Source organism: Telmatherina bonti (genome assembly GCF_933228915.1).
Source record: "Telmatherina bonti genome assembly, chromosome: 10".
Lineage (NCBI taxonomy): Eukaryota > Metazoa > Chordata > Actinopteri > Atheriniformes > Telmatherinidae > Telmatherina > Telmatherina bonti.
The window spans coordinates 27,717,241-27,734,561 of NC_136628.1; the positions used below are offsets into that span (position 1 = coordinate 27,717,241).

Here is a 17,321-nt window from a genome sequence, read left to right on the forward strand (position 1 = left end):
GGGGAGCTGCTGACCTCAACTCGGGACGTAGTGGGTCGGTGGAAGGAATACTTCGAAGACCTCCTCAATCCTACCAACACGTCTTCCAATGAGGAAGCAGAGCTGGTGGACTCAGGGGTGGACTCTCCTATCTCTGGGGCTGAAGTCGCTGAGGTGGTCAAAAAGCTCCTTGGCGGCAAGGCCCCGGGGGTGGATGAGATCTGCCCGGAGTTCCTTAAGGCTCTGGATGCTGTGGGGCTGTCCTGGCTGACACGCCTCTGCAGCATTGCGTGGACATCGGGGGCGGTACCGCTGGATTGGCAGACTGGGGTGGTGGTCCCCCTTTTTAAGAAGGGGGACCGGAGGGTGTGTTCCAATTACAGGGGAATCACACTCCTCAGCCTCCCTGGTAAGGTCTATTCAGGGGTCCTGGAGAGGAGGGTCCGCCGGATAGTTGAATCCCGGATTGAGGAGGAGCAGTGTGGTTTTCGTCCTGGTCGCGGAACAGTGGACCAGCTCTATACCCTCTTTGGGGTCCTGGAGGGGGCATGGGAGTTTGCCCAACCAGTCTACATGTGTTTTGTGGACCTGGAGAAGGCATTCGACCGTGTCCCCCGGGGGCTTCTGTGGGGGGTACTCCGGGGGTATGGGGTACCGGACCCCCTTGTACGGGCTGTCCGGTCCCTGTACGACAGGTGTCAGAGCTTGGTCCGCATTGCCGGTAGTAAGTCGGATTCGTTTCCGGTGAGGGTTGGACTCCGCCAAGGCTGCCCTTTATCACCGATTCTGTTCATAACTTATATGGACAGAGTTTCTAGGCGCAGCCGAGGGGTTGAGGGGATCCGACTTGGTGGCCTCAGGATTGGGTCCCTGCTTTTTGCGGATGACGTGGTCCTGTTGGCTTCATCTGGTCGTGATCTCCAGCTCTCGCTTGAGCGATTCGCGGCCGAGTGTGAAGCGGCTGGGATGGGAATCAGCACCTCCAAATCTGAGACCATGGTCCTCAGCCGGAATAGGGTGGATTGCCCTCTCCGGGTCGGGGGTGAGGTCCTGCCTCAAGTGGAGGAGTTTAAATATCTCGGGGTCTTGTTCACGAGTGAGGGAAGGATGGAGCGCGAGATCGACAGACAGATCGGTGCGGCGTCTGCAGTAATGCGGGCTCTGCGCCGGTCTGTCGTGGTGAAGAAGGAGCTGAGCCAGAAAGCGAAGCTCTCGATTTACCAGTCGATCTATGTTCCTACCCTCACCTATGGTCATGAGCTGTGGGTCGTGACCGAAAGAACGAGATCTCGTATACAGGCGGCTGAAATGAGTTTCCTCCGCAGGGTGGCCGGGCTCACCCTTAGAGATAGGGTGAGGAGCTCGGTCATCCGGGAGGGGCTCAGAGTAGAGCCGCTGCTCCTCCGCATCGAGAGGAACCAGTTGAGGTGGCTCGGGCATCTGGTCACGATGCCACCTGGACGCCTCCCTGGTGAGGTGTTCCAGGCACGTCCCTCTGGGAGGAGACCCCGGGGAAGACCCAGGACACGCTGGAGGGATTGTATCTCTCGGCTGGCCTGGGAACGCCTCGGGATCCCCCCCGCAGAGTTGGCAAATGTGACTGGGGAGAGGGAAGTCTGGGCTTCCCTGCTTAGGCTTCTGCCCCCGCGACCCGACCTCGGATAAGCGGCAGAAGATGGATGGATGGATGGATTTGAAAAAAAAACGCTTGCTGACCAAACATTAACCATCATGTATGTCCAGATGTCTGACATCTGACATGCATGTGTTATGCCCTCATGTGTTTAACTTAAGAAAATGTATACCTTCCCAGACGGATAAGGATTTCACCACAGTAAGGCTTTCCTGCCAACTTTTAATGAAGGACAATAATGTACAACCCCAATTCCAATGTTGTGTAAACCTTAAAAATAAGCAGAATACATTAACTTGCAAATCCTGAAAACAAAAGACTGGGATTGTTGAGGAATGCTCAAAAAACAGGTGAGTGTCAGGATTAAAAGGAGCATTCTTTTCAGGCCCAGTCATTTACAAGAAAAGCATGTTTCACCAGTCTGGGAGCAATTCTGTGAGCATTCATCTAAGATGGGTGTAAAGTTGGAAAGTGTGCTGCTGTCTGATAAGGCCACATTTCAGATTGTTTTGGGAAATCAAATGAAGAAAAAAACTATCCAGTACAAAGTGCCAGCATCTGTGATGGTGAGGGGGTGTGTTAGTGCCCATGACATGGTTAACTTGCACATCTGTGAAGGCACCATTAATGCTGAAATGTACGTACAGGTTTTGCAGCAACATAAAGCTGCAATCCAAGGGGTGTATTTTTCAGAATGTCCTTATTTATGTCAGCAAGGGAATGCCAAGCCATATTCTGCACATGATACAACAGTATGACTTCATAGTAAAGAGTGTGGGTACTACACTGGCCTGCTTGCAGTCTACATGGCATTCAATTCAACTTTATTCATATAGCGTCAAATCACAGCAATGCCATCTCAAGACGCTTTACAGACAGGAAAAAAAACAAAACAATTCATAATGGCCTAATTGAGTTTGAATCTCAAACATGTCCCCATGTCCCCTATTGAAAATCTTTGGCACATTATAAAGTGCAAAGTATGACAACAGACATAGTTGTACATCAAGAAAAAATGGAAAAAAAAATTGAAATACAAAGTTTCAACAATTAGTGCCCTCGGTTCCCAAAAGTTTACCTATGTTAAAATGAAAGGTGATGTAAGACAGTGGCATTTTCGAGTGTGTTGCAGGCATCAAATTCAAAATGAGGGAATATTTTTGTGAAAAAAAAGGTTGATCAGTTTAAACATTAAATTTCTTATTTTTAGTGTATTCAGTTGAATATATTATAAAAAGGATTTGCAAATCACTGTATTTTGGTTTTATTCATGTTGAAGACATTGACACAACTTAATTGCAACTGAGGTTGTGGACCTGTGTAAAGTGGAACTGTGTTGATACAATATGATTAATTTTACAAAGAGAGGCTGATATTATAAGATGAGATGCAAGATTAAATAAATTGGTCTGCCTTGTGATAATTTCCTTAGAAAGATGATGAAGAAAATATATGAAGTTGATGTCATATCTGTACATCAGACAGGTTCTCATCATTTCAGCACAAATGTCGACAAGATACAGCCATGACAATATAAATCCCATCAGTTTGACAACCATCCTAGTTGTTTCTGAACCCTTTAAAATCCTTAAATTTTAGCATAAAAACCTTTTTTTTTTTTCATAAAAAACAGCTATTTTACTGAAATACTTTTACTGGACCCTTACTGATGTAACAGGAATGTTTTTATTGCAGTATCATCTGCTAATGCAGTATGTTACACCTTCAAAGATAAACTGCACTTGCGACTGTTAAGAAATAAGAGTTTACTGAATTGACGGTTCTGATTGTTGCTTGAAATGCTGTACATCATTCAGATATCAGGAACGTGTGTAGATAATTGAAATACATATTTATTTGTCACATCCACCCACAAGACGTCTGCCTGGGTTTACTTGTTCACTGCCTTGTTGTCCATCTTTTACTGCAGTCTCTCTCCAAAATTCATTTCTAAATTTAAAACATTTTTAATGTAGGAAGGCATCCATGAAGTAAATTCCATGAAGTTATAATTTTTCACACCAATCAGAATTTGACAAGATTTCATTTGGATCTATTGGATTTTGTGTTGACTAAGTAAGTAAACTTTACTTATGTAACCCTTCTCACGGAGAAAACTCACAAAGTACATCATAAATTGAAAACAAAAAAAAATACAAGAATGCATCACATATACAATTAATATTTGAGATAATGATAAATAAAAGGAGGGGAAATAAGACATGCTACCATGTACTCAAGTCATTATGCATCTGCGTGTGTTTGTGTATACATGTAAAAAATTAAGCTTAGCACGCCATTTCTGTAGCTTGTGGCCGAGTGTGGATTTTATAACTTTATGGACCTTAAAAATGTACAAAAAAAGCAAGGCAAAAGCTTTTAAGAGTGCAATATGTTGGCAAAGTCATTTGCTTGACAAATACAAAGTATATTTTCATGACTGTGAAGGCTGAGGACACGTCATCTGCTTCTGTCTAAACTCAAATGAGACCCTGAAACATCAGCAGTTGGCAGGTGCCTCTGTTATGTTGCAGAGCTCAATGCTTAATAGATCGAGAGCAAAAATGTTTACATCACTCATCTCTGTAAACACAATGGAGTAACATAAAATTAACGTTGCGTTTAGAGAAACCTGACAATCCCCTCTGAGCGGGCGCTGAGTGACAATGCGGTGAACAGAAAATGATGTATGTTCTTTAAGATGTAAACATGTCATTGCTCGGATTCCCTCTCGCTTATTATTTGTTTCACAGCGCGAGCGTTGCTGTGAGTCTGACTGATGACGGCCGGCTCATACGTCACTCCTCTATACTGTCCTGGCAACGCCAAGATAATTGAACTTGTTTACATATCCTCTGGGAAATCAGCCGATGCTCAGAATACTCCAGAGAAGAGACGAAAAGAGCAGCGTACTGGAGTGTGCAATTGAAATTTTTTTTTTTTTTTATTTCAAGCCTGCTCGAGTCATGCGTATGATCTATAAAATATCTAAAAATAAAGAAAAACGCATAAAACTCTGCCTGTGTGAAGCCATAAGTGCCACATTGCTACGTTCGCTTGTGTGTCTTTATGTGTGCAACCCTTGACTGTGAGTGACGCACCCAAGTGCATGTGTAACCTGAGATTCAGGTGGTGATGCAGGCGGGTGTGCAAATACGTGAGTGGAATTTGTTACCACGGCAACAGGCATTCAGTGAGTCGGTGCAATGGAATGGCTGGTGCAGTTCTATTAGTGAGAAGCAGTTTCCATAGCGACTCGACATCGCAGCTGCCTATGCAAGAGTTGGTGTGTGTGTGCGTGTCTTTGTATGAACACGATGTGAATCCTGTGTGGTTTTTAGTGTTCATTAGTGTACCTCAACATGTGTGACTTGCTTTGGAATGTTTTTGTGTTTGTTTGTTTTCATCCTTGGTATCGTGTGTTTTCGGTGTGTGAACCTCCCATCCCATTTCTTTACCCCTGTCAGTTCTCTCATGCTGCCCTATTTTCATCTCTTTCCTCTCTCAGCCTTGCCCCCTCCCTTATCTCTATTTCTCTCGTCTTATCTCCCTGTCTCCCCCTTCTCTCAGTGCTGAAGCTCATCAGGGTAAACAGATGCTGTGGCTGTTATTTATGTTTCCACTTGGTCTGCCTTTCATACAAATTATCCACAGGGTCTGCACAGTGCAGACTCTTAGCCTAACTGGGCTGCATTGGCAGCCCTCAGCCTTATCCACGCTCAGACACTCAGAATATACCACAGACATGGTAAGAGGGGGGAGTTCGGGTGCGATGTGAAAGGGGGGGGGGGGGGGGGGGGGTATCAGAACTGGCTGCACCATTTGCTCAGTCCATAGAGGGTAATAACAGTTTCAAATGTCCCCATGTTGCACAGGAAAGGAGAAACACACCTGACTTAAAGAAAAATAGAGGTCAAGTCCAATGGGACAACATGTAGTTGCTTCTAACTAAATCTGCTAATAATGTTTTTTTTTTCCCCTTCTTCTTTCATCTGGCAAATCTGTGGCTGTACTTTGTTCCTTTGTAATTTATAGCAGTCATACCTAGTGCTTGATCTAGCTCCAAATGACCCCAAAATTTACGCGAGAGTGATGACGACCTCTGTTAACCTGTGTTGTGCAGATATCCGTGATCGTCGTAAGAAGCCGGTGATGCTGTTCATCCACGGAGGCTCCTACATGGAGGGTTCAGGGAACATGTTTGATGGAAGCGTCCTCGCCGCGTACGGAAACGTTATCGTTGTCACCATGAACTATCGGCTCGGTGTGCTTGGTAAGTTTTGATTTGCCCGCTTTTTTAACATTAAGTTATTGTTACATCTTTGACACATAGTTTAACAGATGTTAAAATATGGTGTTAAAATTTAAAGATCATTGGATGACGAACAGCATTTTCAACAATAGTAAGTTGCATGTCCTCTTTAAATTTTCATGTCGAAATAAGCAGAGGAGGGGATTTGAACAGGATTTTGCAGTGAAATGTAGCTTCTACTCTGTCTTATTGTGAGCTAGCATCACTAGGCTTTTGAACATGTTTATCTCAGTGAAGATGCTATTTGAATTTCAATATGGAGCATTCACTCTTTCAGAATATTTTTCAGTGGTTTTGACACGCAACAGCAAAGGGAACATGCAAAGGGAAGGGTGGGTAGCTTGCACTAAAGAGTAACAGGTTGCCCAATGAAAGCAAACGGAAAGGCACAAAGGTAGCTCTCCTGATGTTTTTAACCCTTTAAAGCCCAACCCATGAAAAAATGGTAAGAAAACTTTATTTTATATAAGGTCTTTACTTAGCCCTTTAGCAAAACATAACAAAAAACTTAACCATTATCATTTATTACCATGTAATATATCAAAATTATTATAGTGTGATCTTCTACTTCCTGGTATCTATTATGAGCAAAATTTTTACTATAAGTTAATGCAAAATTTCTCAGAAACTTTTTGTATTAAAAGTGATGACAGGTTTGGCTTTGTAGGGGTTCATTTTTCAAGCACTTTACTTTTTCTTTTTTTTTTTTTTTTCTATTTTAACCCAATGATGCTTGAATACTACTGGAAATAAACATTTAGAAATGCACACATTTTACCGCATGTTAGTCCAGCATGTCATACATTTAGTACTAAACCTAAAACCAAGATACTACATGATTGCCTGCTAATACTTAGGCATTTAACTTCTGCATATTCTAGCTTTAAAAAGTACATTAAATGTTAAAAACATGAGCTGTAATACACTAGGGGTTTTTTGATACTTCTTACTGTGAAGTTTTGAATATTACATGTGAAAGTAAAAAGGGGTCATGCTGCAGGATTTTGTTTTCAGATTGTGGTATTGTTCACTCTACATGACAGATTTTTTTCAGTACAATAGATTTTATATGGCAGTGCATCAAAATTGCATCAAATAATGCCAGATGACACATTCACATTCAGACACACAACTGTCTTGTGATTTTATTTTTTTTTTCAGTTAACTGACATCATTAGACAACTAAAATACTTTTTAATTGGATATGTTACATTGAATGACAGCAAAAGGACCTGAGATATTTACATAAGCTATAATTAGTTAGAATCACTTTTGTGTTGGTGCTTTTAAAGCAGACAGCATTGTATCTGACAAAGCAAGACTTAATCTTTCTCACACATTTTGATGTATTTACAGCACATTCATCTATACACTTATGCAAATGCGCAGACATACTTGAGTTTTAACAAATTAGTATTAGTAAAACAAGGTCTACGGAGTAACAATAAAAAATAAATTTGCAAATTCTTTTCTGTTCTAAAATCATGTCATAAAATCATTCAGCTAATTTTCAAGTAAGATAATTTTACTTGTCATAAAACCTGAATTTATTAGACTTTAGATGCATGCTTTAAGTTGATTATTTTTAAGTGTGTTCTTAAAGACAAAAACTACAATAAAAATTGTATGTTTATTGTTAATCATAAGAGAATTTACTTTTCTTTTATTATCCAAAATGTTGGATGATGATTTTTTGCACAGCTGTTGATGAGAAAGCATTGAAGGTGGATGTGTAGTTGTATACAAATGTATTAAATGGCCAGTTATCTTAAACTGTACAGATAATCTTAATAGTACATACCATTGCTTTTATGCATTGTCCTTTATTATGCCACAAACCACAACCACATTGGATTTTCTTCACAATATTAAAGTAACACAAATGCAGGGAGTCTAAACTACATTTGTCTTTTTCACTTCTACACTTAGTTTAGCTATATTGTCGGAAAAGTTTGAGAACTTAGCCCAGTTCTTTGCAACAAACAGTACGGTATTAATTCTTTGTATTTTAACATAGGTAATACCGTGGGGTGGGAAGGAAGAAAAACAAAACAAAAAAAAAAAAAAAAAAACAGCCTGTAGCACTACATGTAAAGACTTGCGTCCAACTGGACAATCTACTAGCACCTTCCTATGATGTCCTCTACTGTTTGATTTTGTGCTTGTGTTGTTCTCACTCATATGTAAGTTTCTTTGGATAAAAGCATCTCCTAAATGACTGCAGAATAGTATAGTATAGTATAGTATAGTATAGTATAGTATAGTATAGTATAGTATAGTATAGTATAGTGTAGTATAGTATAGCACAGTATAATATAGTATAGTATAGTATAGTATAGTATAGTATAATATAGTATAGTATAGTATAGTATAGTATAGTATAGGATAGTATAGTATAGAATATTATAGAATAGTATAGTATAGTGTAGAATAGAATAGAATAGAATAGAATAGAATAGAATAGAATAGAATAGAATAGAATAGAATAGAATAGGTGCTCCTTTAAATACATAAATGTAATTTTGGCTGCAGAGATTTCAAATTAAAGCCAAACCAGCTGTTTTTGCTGTATTTCATCGGTCCAAATATTATGCTTTTAGATGAAATGTTGCTCTAATTTGCCCCTGAAAAGACAATCCTCAGGAAATGACTCACTTTACTTCTGAGACACCACTGACAACCTGAGTGCAAACACTAAAGGATAAAAAAAAAAAAAAAAAAAAAAAAAAGGAAAACTCTAAACGGTTGTCTGTTGCTGTCCTGAATTGTATTTTTGGATGAAAGGTTATTCTATTTATTCATTCTATTGGAGATTTGCAGTGCTTGCTTAGCTTGCGAGTGTGGGCTGAGCCGAGCTTTGTGTGTGTATCGGTAGCCCTCTTCCTGCTGGATATCAGGAAAGTCAAGTATTTGCATTCACAGTCATCTTTGGGAGGTGTTTGCACACAGTTTATTTGTGGCAGTTCATTGTGGTTGCCAGGTTGGGTAATCAGATCTTGTTTATTGCATCAGGCCTGTTTCAACATATCACAATAATGATAAACAGAGAAAGTGGAGTAGTTTAGGACAGAGTCCAAGAGTTGCAGAGAGCATTAGCAGAGGGCAACATGATCCACACTGTTATTGACAGTGCCAGTGGAGAGACATGAGGACAAGGATAAAGTGAGAGTTAGTGAAATGAGCAGGACCTGCCGATTCCTCTGGATGGATTTCAGCTCTGCGTTTGGGCGTTTTCACACTTTGTAGACAAATCACCGCCGTTAACAAGCCATGAACTGGGTCACATTATGAGATCAGGATTGTTGAGTGTTTGTTTCTACACACGTCAGTCTTCAGGTTTAAAAATGTTTGAAGCACGTCCACACATTGTTGATGTTTAGAACCCTAAAACTCTGCAAACAATCATTAGAATATGTGCAAGATATGGAAAGATAGAGGTGGAGATAGATGCAGCTGATGTATTATGAGGTGCGACGCAGTGTCCTCGATTCCATTAACATTGTTGAAAATTTTGGTATGTGGGAGAATGTGTGCTCCCTCACTCTCACTCACACTCTCAGATATGCTTTAAATGGGTTACTGTACTAAGGCGATTATCCTTGTGTTTGTGTGTGTGTGTGTGTGTGTGTGTGTGTGTGTGTGTGTGTGAGTATGTTTTGTGAGACATGAACATGCACGTTTGCCTGTATGCACACCAATTACTTCTAGTGCATATGCTAGTGTGTTTGTGTGTGTGTGTGTGTGTGTGTGTGTAGTAATTGGTTGCGTGCCGTGCGTAAAACATACACATGAATAATGCACCATCCATCTGAATTTTTAATAACACTCCATTCTGACACTGTGTATTTGAGTCAAAGTGAGAAACAGAGGTACACTGTATCTAAATGGTTTTATGTTCTAATCTTAAGTATTATCCTGTACTTACACTCGCAGGAGCTTATGCATGCCAACCTCATTTCATACAATGCCTGTGCCTTTAAGAGAGTGATAGAGAGTCAGGAGTAAGGGATGAGGAGAGAGGAGGGAATAGAGACAGATGAGCGAGGGAGAATCATGGAGAGACAGTGAGGAAAGAGGAAACAGAAGGGGGGAGATGGGAGCAGTCTAAAAATAAACCTACAGAAATGCTTTTTTAAATCTGCAGTTATGCAAAGTATTCATTCCTATAAATGCTCCCTGCAATGTGACCACTGCTCCTTTGAATATGGGCTTTTCCAACTTACGTTGCCGTCGTGCAGCTAAGCACACGTGTAATTTCTTTAGTAAATGATCATCTTAAAAGAACTTGCTTATTAATTTATGATACGCTCTGTCGTCGTGCAATAAAATGGGTGAATGAGAAGAAAATGTCTGCTGCACGCAGCCTGGTCCAGAGGTTTAGTGACTGTTGTGATTTCAGACTGCTGCTCACCTCACCTTCTCCCACCTTCCTCCTGCCCCAGGCTCAGGGAGCCTTCTGATTTGTGTTGCACAGCCATCTGTTCAGACTAATTAACTAATTAACTAATTAGTGAACTCTAGGGAAAGGCCCACCATCGTGGGCTCCGAGAACATTTTTCACCCCAGGAAGAGAGATGAAACACTTCTTCTAGAAACACTTCTCTTCACTTTTTTTTCCCCCCAATTTAAGCTTTTTACTTGCAAGTAAGCATGTAACCTATTTAGGACTAATTGTCACTTATATCAAGTGTACAGCTTGTACACTTGATAAAGGCAAGGTACATTTGTAGCACCTTATAGCACACAAGACAATTTAATGTGCTTTAAATAAAACATTAAAAGCATTGACATAAATCGCAAATTTAATGTTTGGTTATTATTCTGCCAAACTTTTTCTTTCTTTGTTTTTCCTTCATAACTTAATTAAGTTACTCTTACTGTTGATTTTAGGGGTTTTAATGGAGAGGTTTTGGAGATTTTGATCTTTAAAATGATCCCCACATGTGGTCATGGTTTTACTGGGAATATGTATTTTTCCATTGCCTGTCAAAATGTATGTATTTAGTTTTCCTCGGACATTTACATGCACATAATCAAGATTATCTTACTGAAACAAAATAATCATGAACAGTTTGGTTAATCGCTTCTCAGTTTGTTCATAGTTACTAATGTAGAAAAACCACAACTACTAAACAAATTCCAGCGTGATGATTTGATTTTTGAAGTTAATATTTATTTTGATCAGAAAATCAAAGTGGTATTATAGATCATATTTTAATATTGCAGAAATACAAGTAAGCACAAAATATACTCAACAAGCCATTTAAAGAAGTTATTTCAGTTTCTGCAGAAAAACTGTGAGGGATTAGGTAACAGAAAATGAGAAATCAACCCTCTAACGACAAGAAATAGCCATTATATCAGTCAATATGATGAACACATGCTAATCTGGATTTCACTGCTAAGGCCTGAACCACTTTTCCACAATTTGAGGCTGATAAATCCTGGAATTGTCTTCCTGGAATATCCCCACGGTTACTATGCCCAGGGAAGCAAAAAATCATTGCTGGAATAACCTGCTCTTTCATGTATTCAGGTTGTCATCTGAATGCATTCTTTGGACACATAATGCTGCTGAACCCAGACCTGATCAGCTGCAGTCCCAGATCACAGCACTGCCCCCACAGGCTTGTACAGTAGACGCTAGGCATCACTTTATCTGCCTCTCTTGTTCGCCTGAAGAGCGAACGGGGTAAATCTGGACTTGTCGGACCACATGACCTTTTTTCATTGATGCAGAGTCCAATCTTTATTTACGCAGCTGTTTAGTCCTAATCCCTGGAGTCCCTTTTGCATTGTGCATGTGGAAATGCTCTTACTTTCACCATTAAACATACCCCTGAGTGTTGAATTTCTTCAATTTGATTTCACTAAACGTTTAAGTGACAGCTGATCACCATCTCGCTGGTTTTTGACCAACCACCTTTCCTCCTTGAAGATGATGGTTCCTGGCTATCCTTCCAGTCTTTAATAATACATTAGACAGTTCTTAATCTAGTTTTGGTATTTTTTGGTTTAAACACATTCAGAGTGACTTAAATACAAAAGTTTAGCAGATAAAGGGTAGTAATCTGGGTTATTATGGTTTATGGCTTGTCTGGTTTGGTCACAGATAGCTTTTGTGTTAACTGGAACCATTATTCAGGAGATAACTTCAGAACAGTTGGGCTGCTTTTACTCTTACTCAGCTTCAGAGAGGTCTTAAAAACACACAATTATATGTGGAAGGGAATACTAGCACTCACTGAAACCTTAAGATGAATGTTATAACTTCATTTTATTTGATGATCAATGTCCCATTGATAATGCGGCTGTCTCTGAACAAGAACCTATGAAGTGGAATCCATCGATGTTTATGATTTATTAAAGCAAATAGGCTACGCAGGCTGCTGTGGGCTGTAACCAAAACCAATCACAAACAAACACGCATGAAACAAAGGAAAAGAGGAGAAAAAAAAAAAAGCCCAAACTGCTGGAAGCAGCTAATAATCAATTTTCCGTCACACAAAAATGCAGCTGGATCGGAACATCACATCGTACCATAACAGCCCAAATGAAATAAAAAATTATCTGACATCAAAGTTAATGTAACAAGAAGGAACATCAGCGGACTGTAGCAGCCTCAGGAGGATGTTCCGAGATGACAAAACCTCTATCATCAGAGAAACTTCCTGACTTCCTACCAACACATTTAAGGAAAAGTGGAAACTGAGTGCGGACCTGCCATTCACAGCTAAGGACCAAGAGGTGGACACGTCTGTGGCCAACATCTCCGCTGCATCCGCCAGGGCGCACAGGTCTGAGATGTCTCGGAGCTCAACTGCTGAGGAGAACCAGTCTGACCACTCACTGTCAGAGAGATATGAGAATATGACGTCAGAGTAACGATAAAACAATAACTGACTCAGAAAAATCCTACAATTAGGAACGAATGTCAGGTGTTTTGTTCTCCTTTAAAATCATCCTTTGACCCTCTGCTGTCTTCGCAGTGAGAATAAGAGCATTTCATATCATGTGTGTGCACTTTGAAGCCTGCACTTTGACCTCAGAAAGTTTACAACAATATATTTGGGTGTATAACACTCCGCTTTCAGCAGCACTCGTCACCAGTCGGCCATGGACCATCAACAACTCCATGGTGAAGATCTTGCTGTTGAAACCTATATTTCCAAACTATTTCTTATTGTCACCTCATCATGCTTTCTTAGACATTTTTTCTCTTCAGTTTCTTTAATTAATCCTTACAGTGCAATAAGTTGATGAGGGTATTAGATATTTCAGTCTTTTCATAGATATTTATATATATATATATATATATATATATATATATATATATATATATATATATATATATATATATATATATGTATATATGTATATGTATGTATATGTATATATACATATATATAAGATATTTCAGTCTTTTCATAGATGTTTAAGTCCCCTACCATTTCCTTTTATATATATATATATATATATATATATATATATATATATATATATATATATATATATATATATATATATATGAGATAGGATATGGTAGGGGACTTAAATATCTATGAAATACCCATTTCAACTTATTGCACTATAAAGTTTATTTAAAAAAAACTGAAGACAAAATTGTCTAAGAAAACATAATGAGGTGACATTAAGAAATACTTTGCCAGTATAGGTTTGCCATTAAGTACAGATTATTACAATTTAAGCTGACGTGACTAAAACGGATAAGCTCATGTAAGGTGTTTGTGACACACTGGTAGACATGATTTTATTCTTAACTTAATACAAAGAATTTAACAAGCCTGTGCACATGAAAAAACCTTTGAGGTCAACCATATTCACAAATAGTGCTTAGCTCAGTGAGCACTTTGAATGAGCTTACAATGTACTGCCCAATGTTCTCAAAAACAAATTTGAAGCACAACATGAACAGTATTGTTAGCAAGCACTGTCAATTAATTACAGCCTGCTGCCTTCTCACAACTCAGCTATGTCTAAATAAACATAAAACACACCTCCTACTCTTTACATAGAGCCGTAATCTTCCCACTCGACGAGAAAGACTTCCGAGCACGCATTGTCTGTCTGCATTAGTCAAATCATGTTGCTGCACTGCTGCTCTGACTACATACATATAATAATTGAATATAAATGGTTATTTTGTTTGCAGAAGTAGATTAAGCTATTTATTATTAATCATAATTTAGGACATTTCAATGATTGTGTTTCAGGTTTCATGTTCAGAAAAGCAGAAAAGCCTGCTGTCCCAGGACATGTGCTTACTTTTCTGGCTTCTAGGCTTACGTATAACGCTTTTGATTTCAAGTATTTGAAGTGGGAATTGAAAAGGAGAAAGATTTCAGTGAAAGAGATGTTTCATTTAATTAAAAAACTAAAATCAAAACTTCTAGCAGTCATAAACTGAAAATTTCATATTTTCAAATTTTATGTCTTTGTGATCATTATGATGAAGAGTCCATAATTGTATCTAATACTCTAGAAAAAAAAAAGAAAAAAGGATGGTCCTTCTAACTTATAAAATGATTATTTTCCAAACCTAAACCATAAATCGCAGTCTTGGTGTGCTTTAGTGTCAAGGCACGCTTGAGCAAAAGATATAATAATATATAATCAATTAAAATGGCATTATTATGATAGAAATGTGCTCTGTCTGCTGACCAGGCTGTGCTTTAACAGTTCAGCTTAATTTCATTTTATTTGATTTTCATTTGAATGATTCTGGTAGGCTGCAGTTTTTATCAGAGGTCCGCCGTTTTCCTGAAATGGAGCTTTTCTTTGAAAAGTTCTGAAATATCCGTGTTTCAGGGTGATGTTTGAAGCAATGCTTTTCAAGTTTTGCCTGACAGACCAGTTTCATATACAGTCTGGTTCCATCTGAGTGGACGTTTGTGGGAAATTTTGAATTAGATATAAGGTAAGAAAAATAACGCTATTAAAGGCCTGCTGTACTCAAGTCATACCAGTTCTGTGGAGTGAAGCTCCATCACAATGTCATTTTATTTCTGGTTTCCTTGACAGAGTATGATGCATAATTGAAATGGACCTGCCAGCAGATCTTCACATTGAACCTTGAGTGTCAAAGAGGCTTGACAGATAATCCAACAAAAATGTGAAAGGATTGAGATACGGAAGCAGATCTCAGAGACAGCGGTTCTTTTTCTTTCTTTTTTTTTTCTCTCCCAGGCATTCTCCTTTACTATTCACCCAAAGTTTCATTTACATTTTAGAGATACTCCCCGGCTTTGCTGCATAACGCTGAGTGATCCAGTCCATACCAGTCATCTAAGCACGTGTTTAGTGTCCTCTTTTCAGTAACCTTTTCTGTTTGAGCAGAAAGAGAATGTCGACAATTCAGATCGTCCATTCTGTGACGTGATTGTAAAATTATATAATGTGTCCTTCATCATGTTTCTTTCACCTCTGTCAGTTAGGATCTGATAGTAGCTTAATGCAATATTCACTTTAATACCTGTTTTATGTCTGGACTTTTTTTTTTTTTATCTCTCCCTTTCCTAGACTCCAAACCACCCCTCCCTTCTGCTTTTGTTCTTTCCTCTCTGTGCTGTTCAAAAAAGATGTTTTTCATTGACCCACTACATTCAGTGCGTTCGACATTACTCTGCTGATGTCTCAGTAGTCAGACAGTCGGATGACTGACTGACAGTCCTGGACTTGTGAAGGGCTCTCACAGAGATGATCACAAATGTGGAATTATAAGAGGAGTCACAAAAGAGAATAAATCTATAAAAGAATGAGAAAATGTGTGAATATATAAAAAGAATAAATGCAAAAAATAAACAAGTTTCTTTAAATATTGAACAAATAAAAAGATAAGACTGAGTGAAGAATAAATTAATGTGGAGATGTAAGGACAAGTTATAAAATAAGAAGGAATATTCATGAGCATGTTTGGGTATTTCTAATCGGATATATAGATTTGTTTGTAAATATTAGAAAAATACAGTTTATTATTATCACTTTCTGCATATTATTGATAATTATGAAATTTAATTATGATCTTGGTGATGTTATTATGATGTTTTTAACCTTTATTTTTCATATTTCTTTTTCATTTTTGTTTGTTTTTGCTCATTCGTATAGATTGTTGCTTTTAAAAGAATAAAATTAAGACTTTATGCATCTGAACTCAAACCAGCAAGCAAATGCCTGCAAGTTCCTTTTTTTTTTAAATCTGAGATTGCACCCGCCACTTAGATTGCAAACCATTTATTGTTATGAATTTGCCCTAAAATTGCGAAATAAATCAGGCTCTGCAGGCGATTGGACATTGGATTGGGCTCTCCTGCCCAGGCAAAGTAATAAATTCCTGTTTATGAATACTGCAAGAATAAACTGCAGGAAGTGGATGTGCGGCTGCTGAAGTTCCAGGTGAGGTTACATTCCCACTCAAAAGGTTTTCTTCAAAGTTCCCTCTGAGACCAGACAACCATATAATGGACAATATACACAAAGTGGAAAGGGATGCTAGTTAAAGCTAAAGGAAAACTGGTTGCTGGTTTATTGTCAGATGTTTGGATCTCATCTTAAAATATTATATAAAAAGAGAAAAAAGACTAACTATGTAATAAGTATTTTAAAACATTAGAATAGTAGAAAAGAATAACTCAGTGAAAAAAGTAGAATGAATATTGAAAACTGTTTTAAAAAAAAAAAAAGTGAAAGCAAAAAAATAGAAGGGGTTCCACATCCTGTTTTTTTTTCTGTTGAATGTATACCGCTGTCTCATTTAAGTGTTTCTATACAGACCAATATTATCTGCATACAGATATTATTAGCTGATATTGGCATTAAAATTACAGAATACAGAAATGATCAGTTTTTGCCTTTTTAATAACAGATTTACACAACATGCCCATATTATAGTTCAATCTCTCATTCAGCTAAATTTCTTCAAAATGACAAAATATAAGAGATGTCATGTATAGTTTTCCCGATCTTTTGTTTTTTGTTTTTTTGTTTGGCACAGCTCCAAAAATATTGATATTGGTTGTTATTGGCATTGGAAATTAAGAGATGGACGGTAGATCGGGTATCGGTAAAAAAGTCTATATCAAACAAATCTATCTCTATATCACTATACAGTATCTTTCTAGATGTGAGGCAATATCAGTAGTGAGATAAAGGGATTTACCAGCTCATAATCACACAGCAGATAAAGATTAAGTGCTCTGACAGTGTTTTTGCATTCTGTGGAAATGTGTGTTATGATCTAATAAGGTGCATAAATTAAAGCGGTTATATATTTTCAGTGGATGCTATGCTGTAGACTGTGAACATCTCAGATTTAAATTTCCCTCCATCTCATGGTCACTATTAGTGTTTTTTTTTCATCCATTCATTTCTCTGTTTTCA

The 17,321-nt window shown here is 38.4% G+C and overlaps 1 protein-coding gene across 1 annotated transcript in view; it reads left to right on the forward strand.

Moving 5' to 3' along the window:
* The window catches only part of nlgn2b (neuroligin 2b), a gene marked incomplete at both ends in the record, with an annotated part of 48,524 nt that overhangs the window by 16,314 nt on the left and 14,889 nt on the right, over positions 1-17,321 (forward strand). The window contains one exon of the mRNA XM_079248262.1: positions 5,736-5,885. Within this exon, the coding sequence (XP_079104388.1) occupies positions 5,736-5,885 (150 nt within the window). The remainder of the gene's footprint in view (positions 1-5,735; positions 5,886-17,321) is intronic.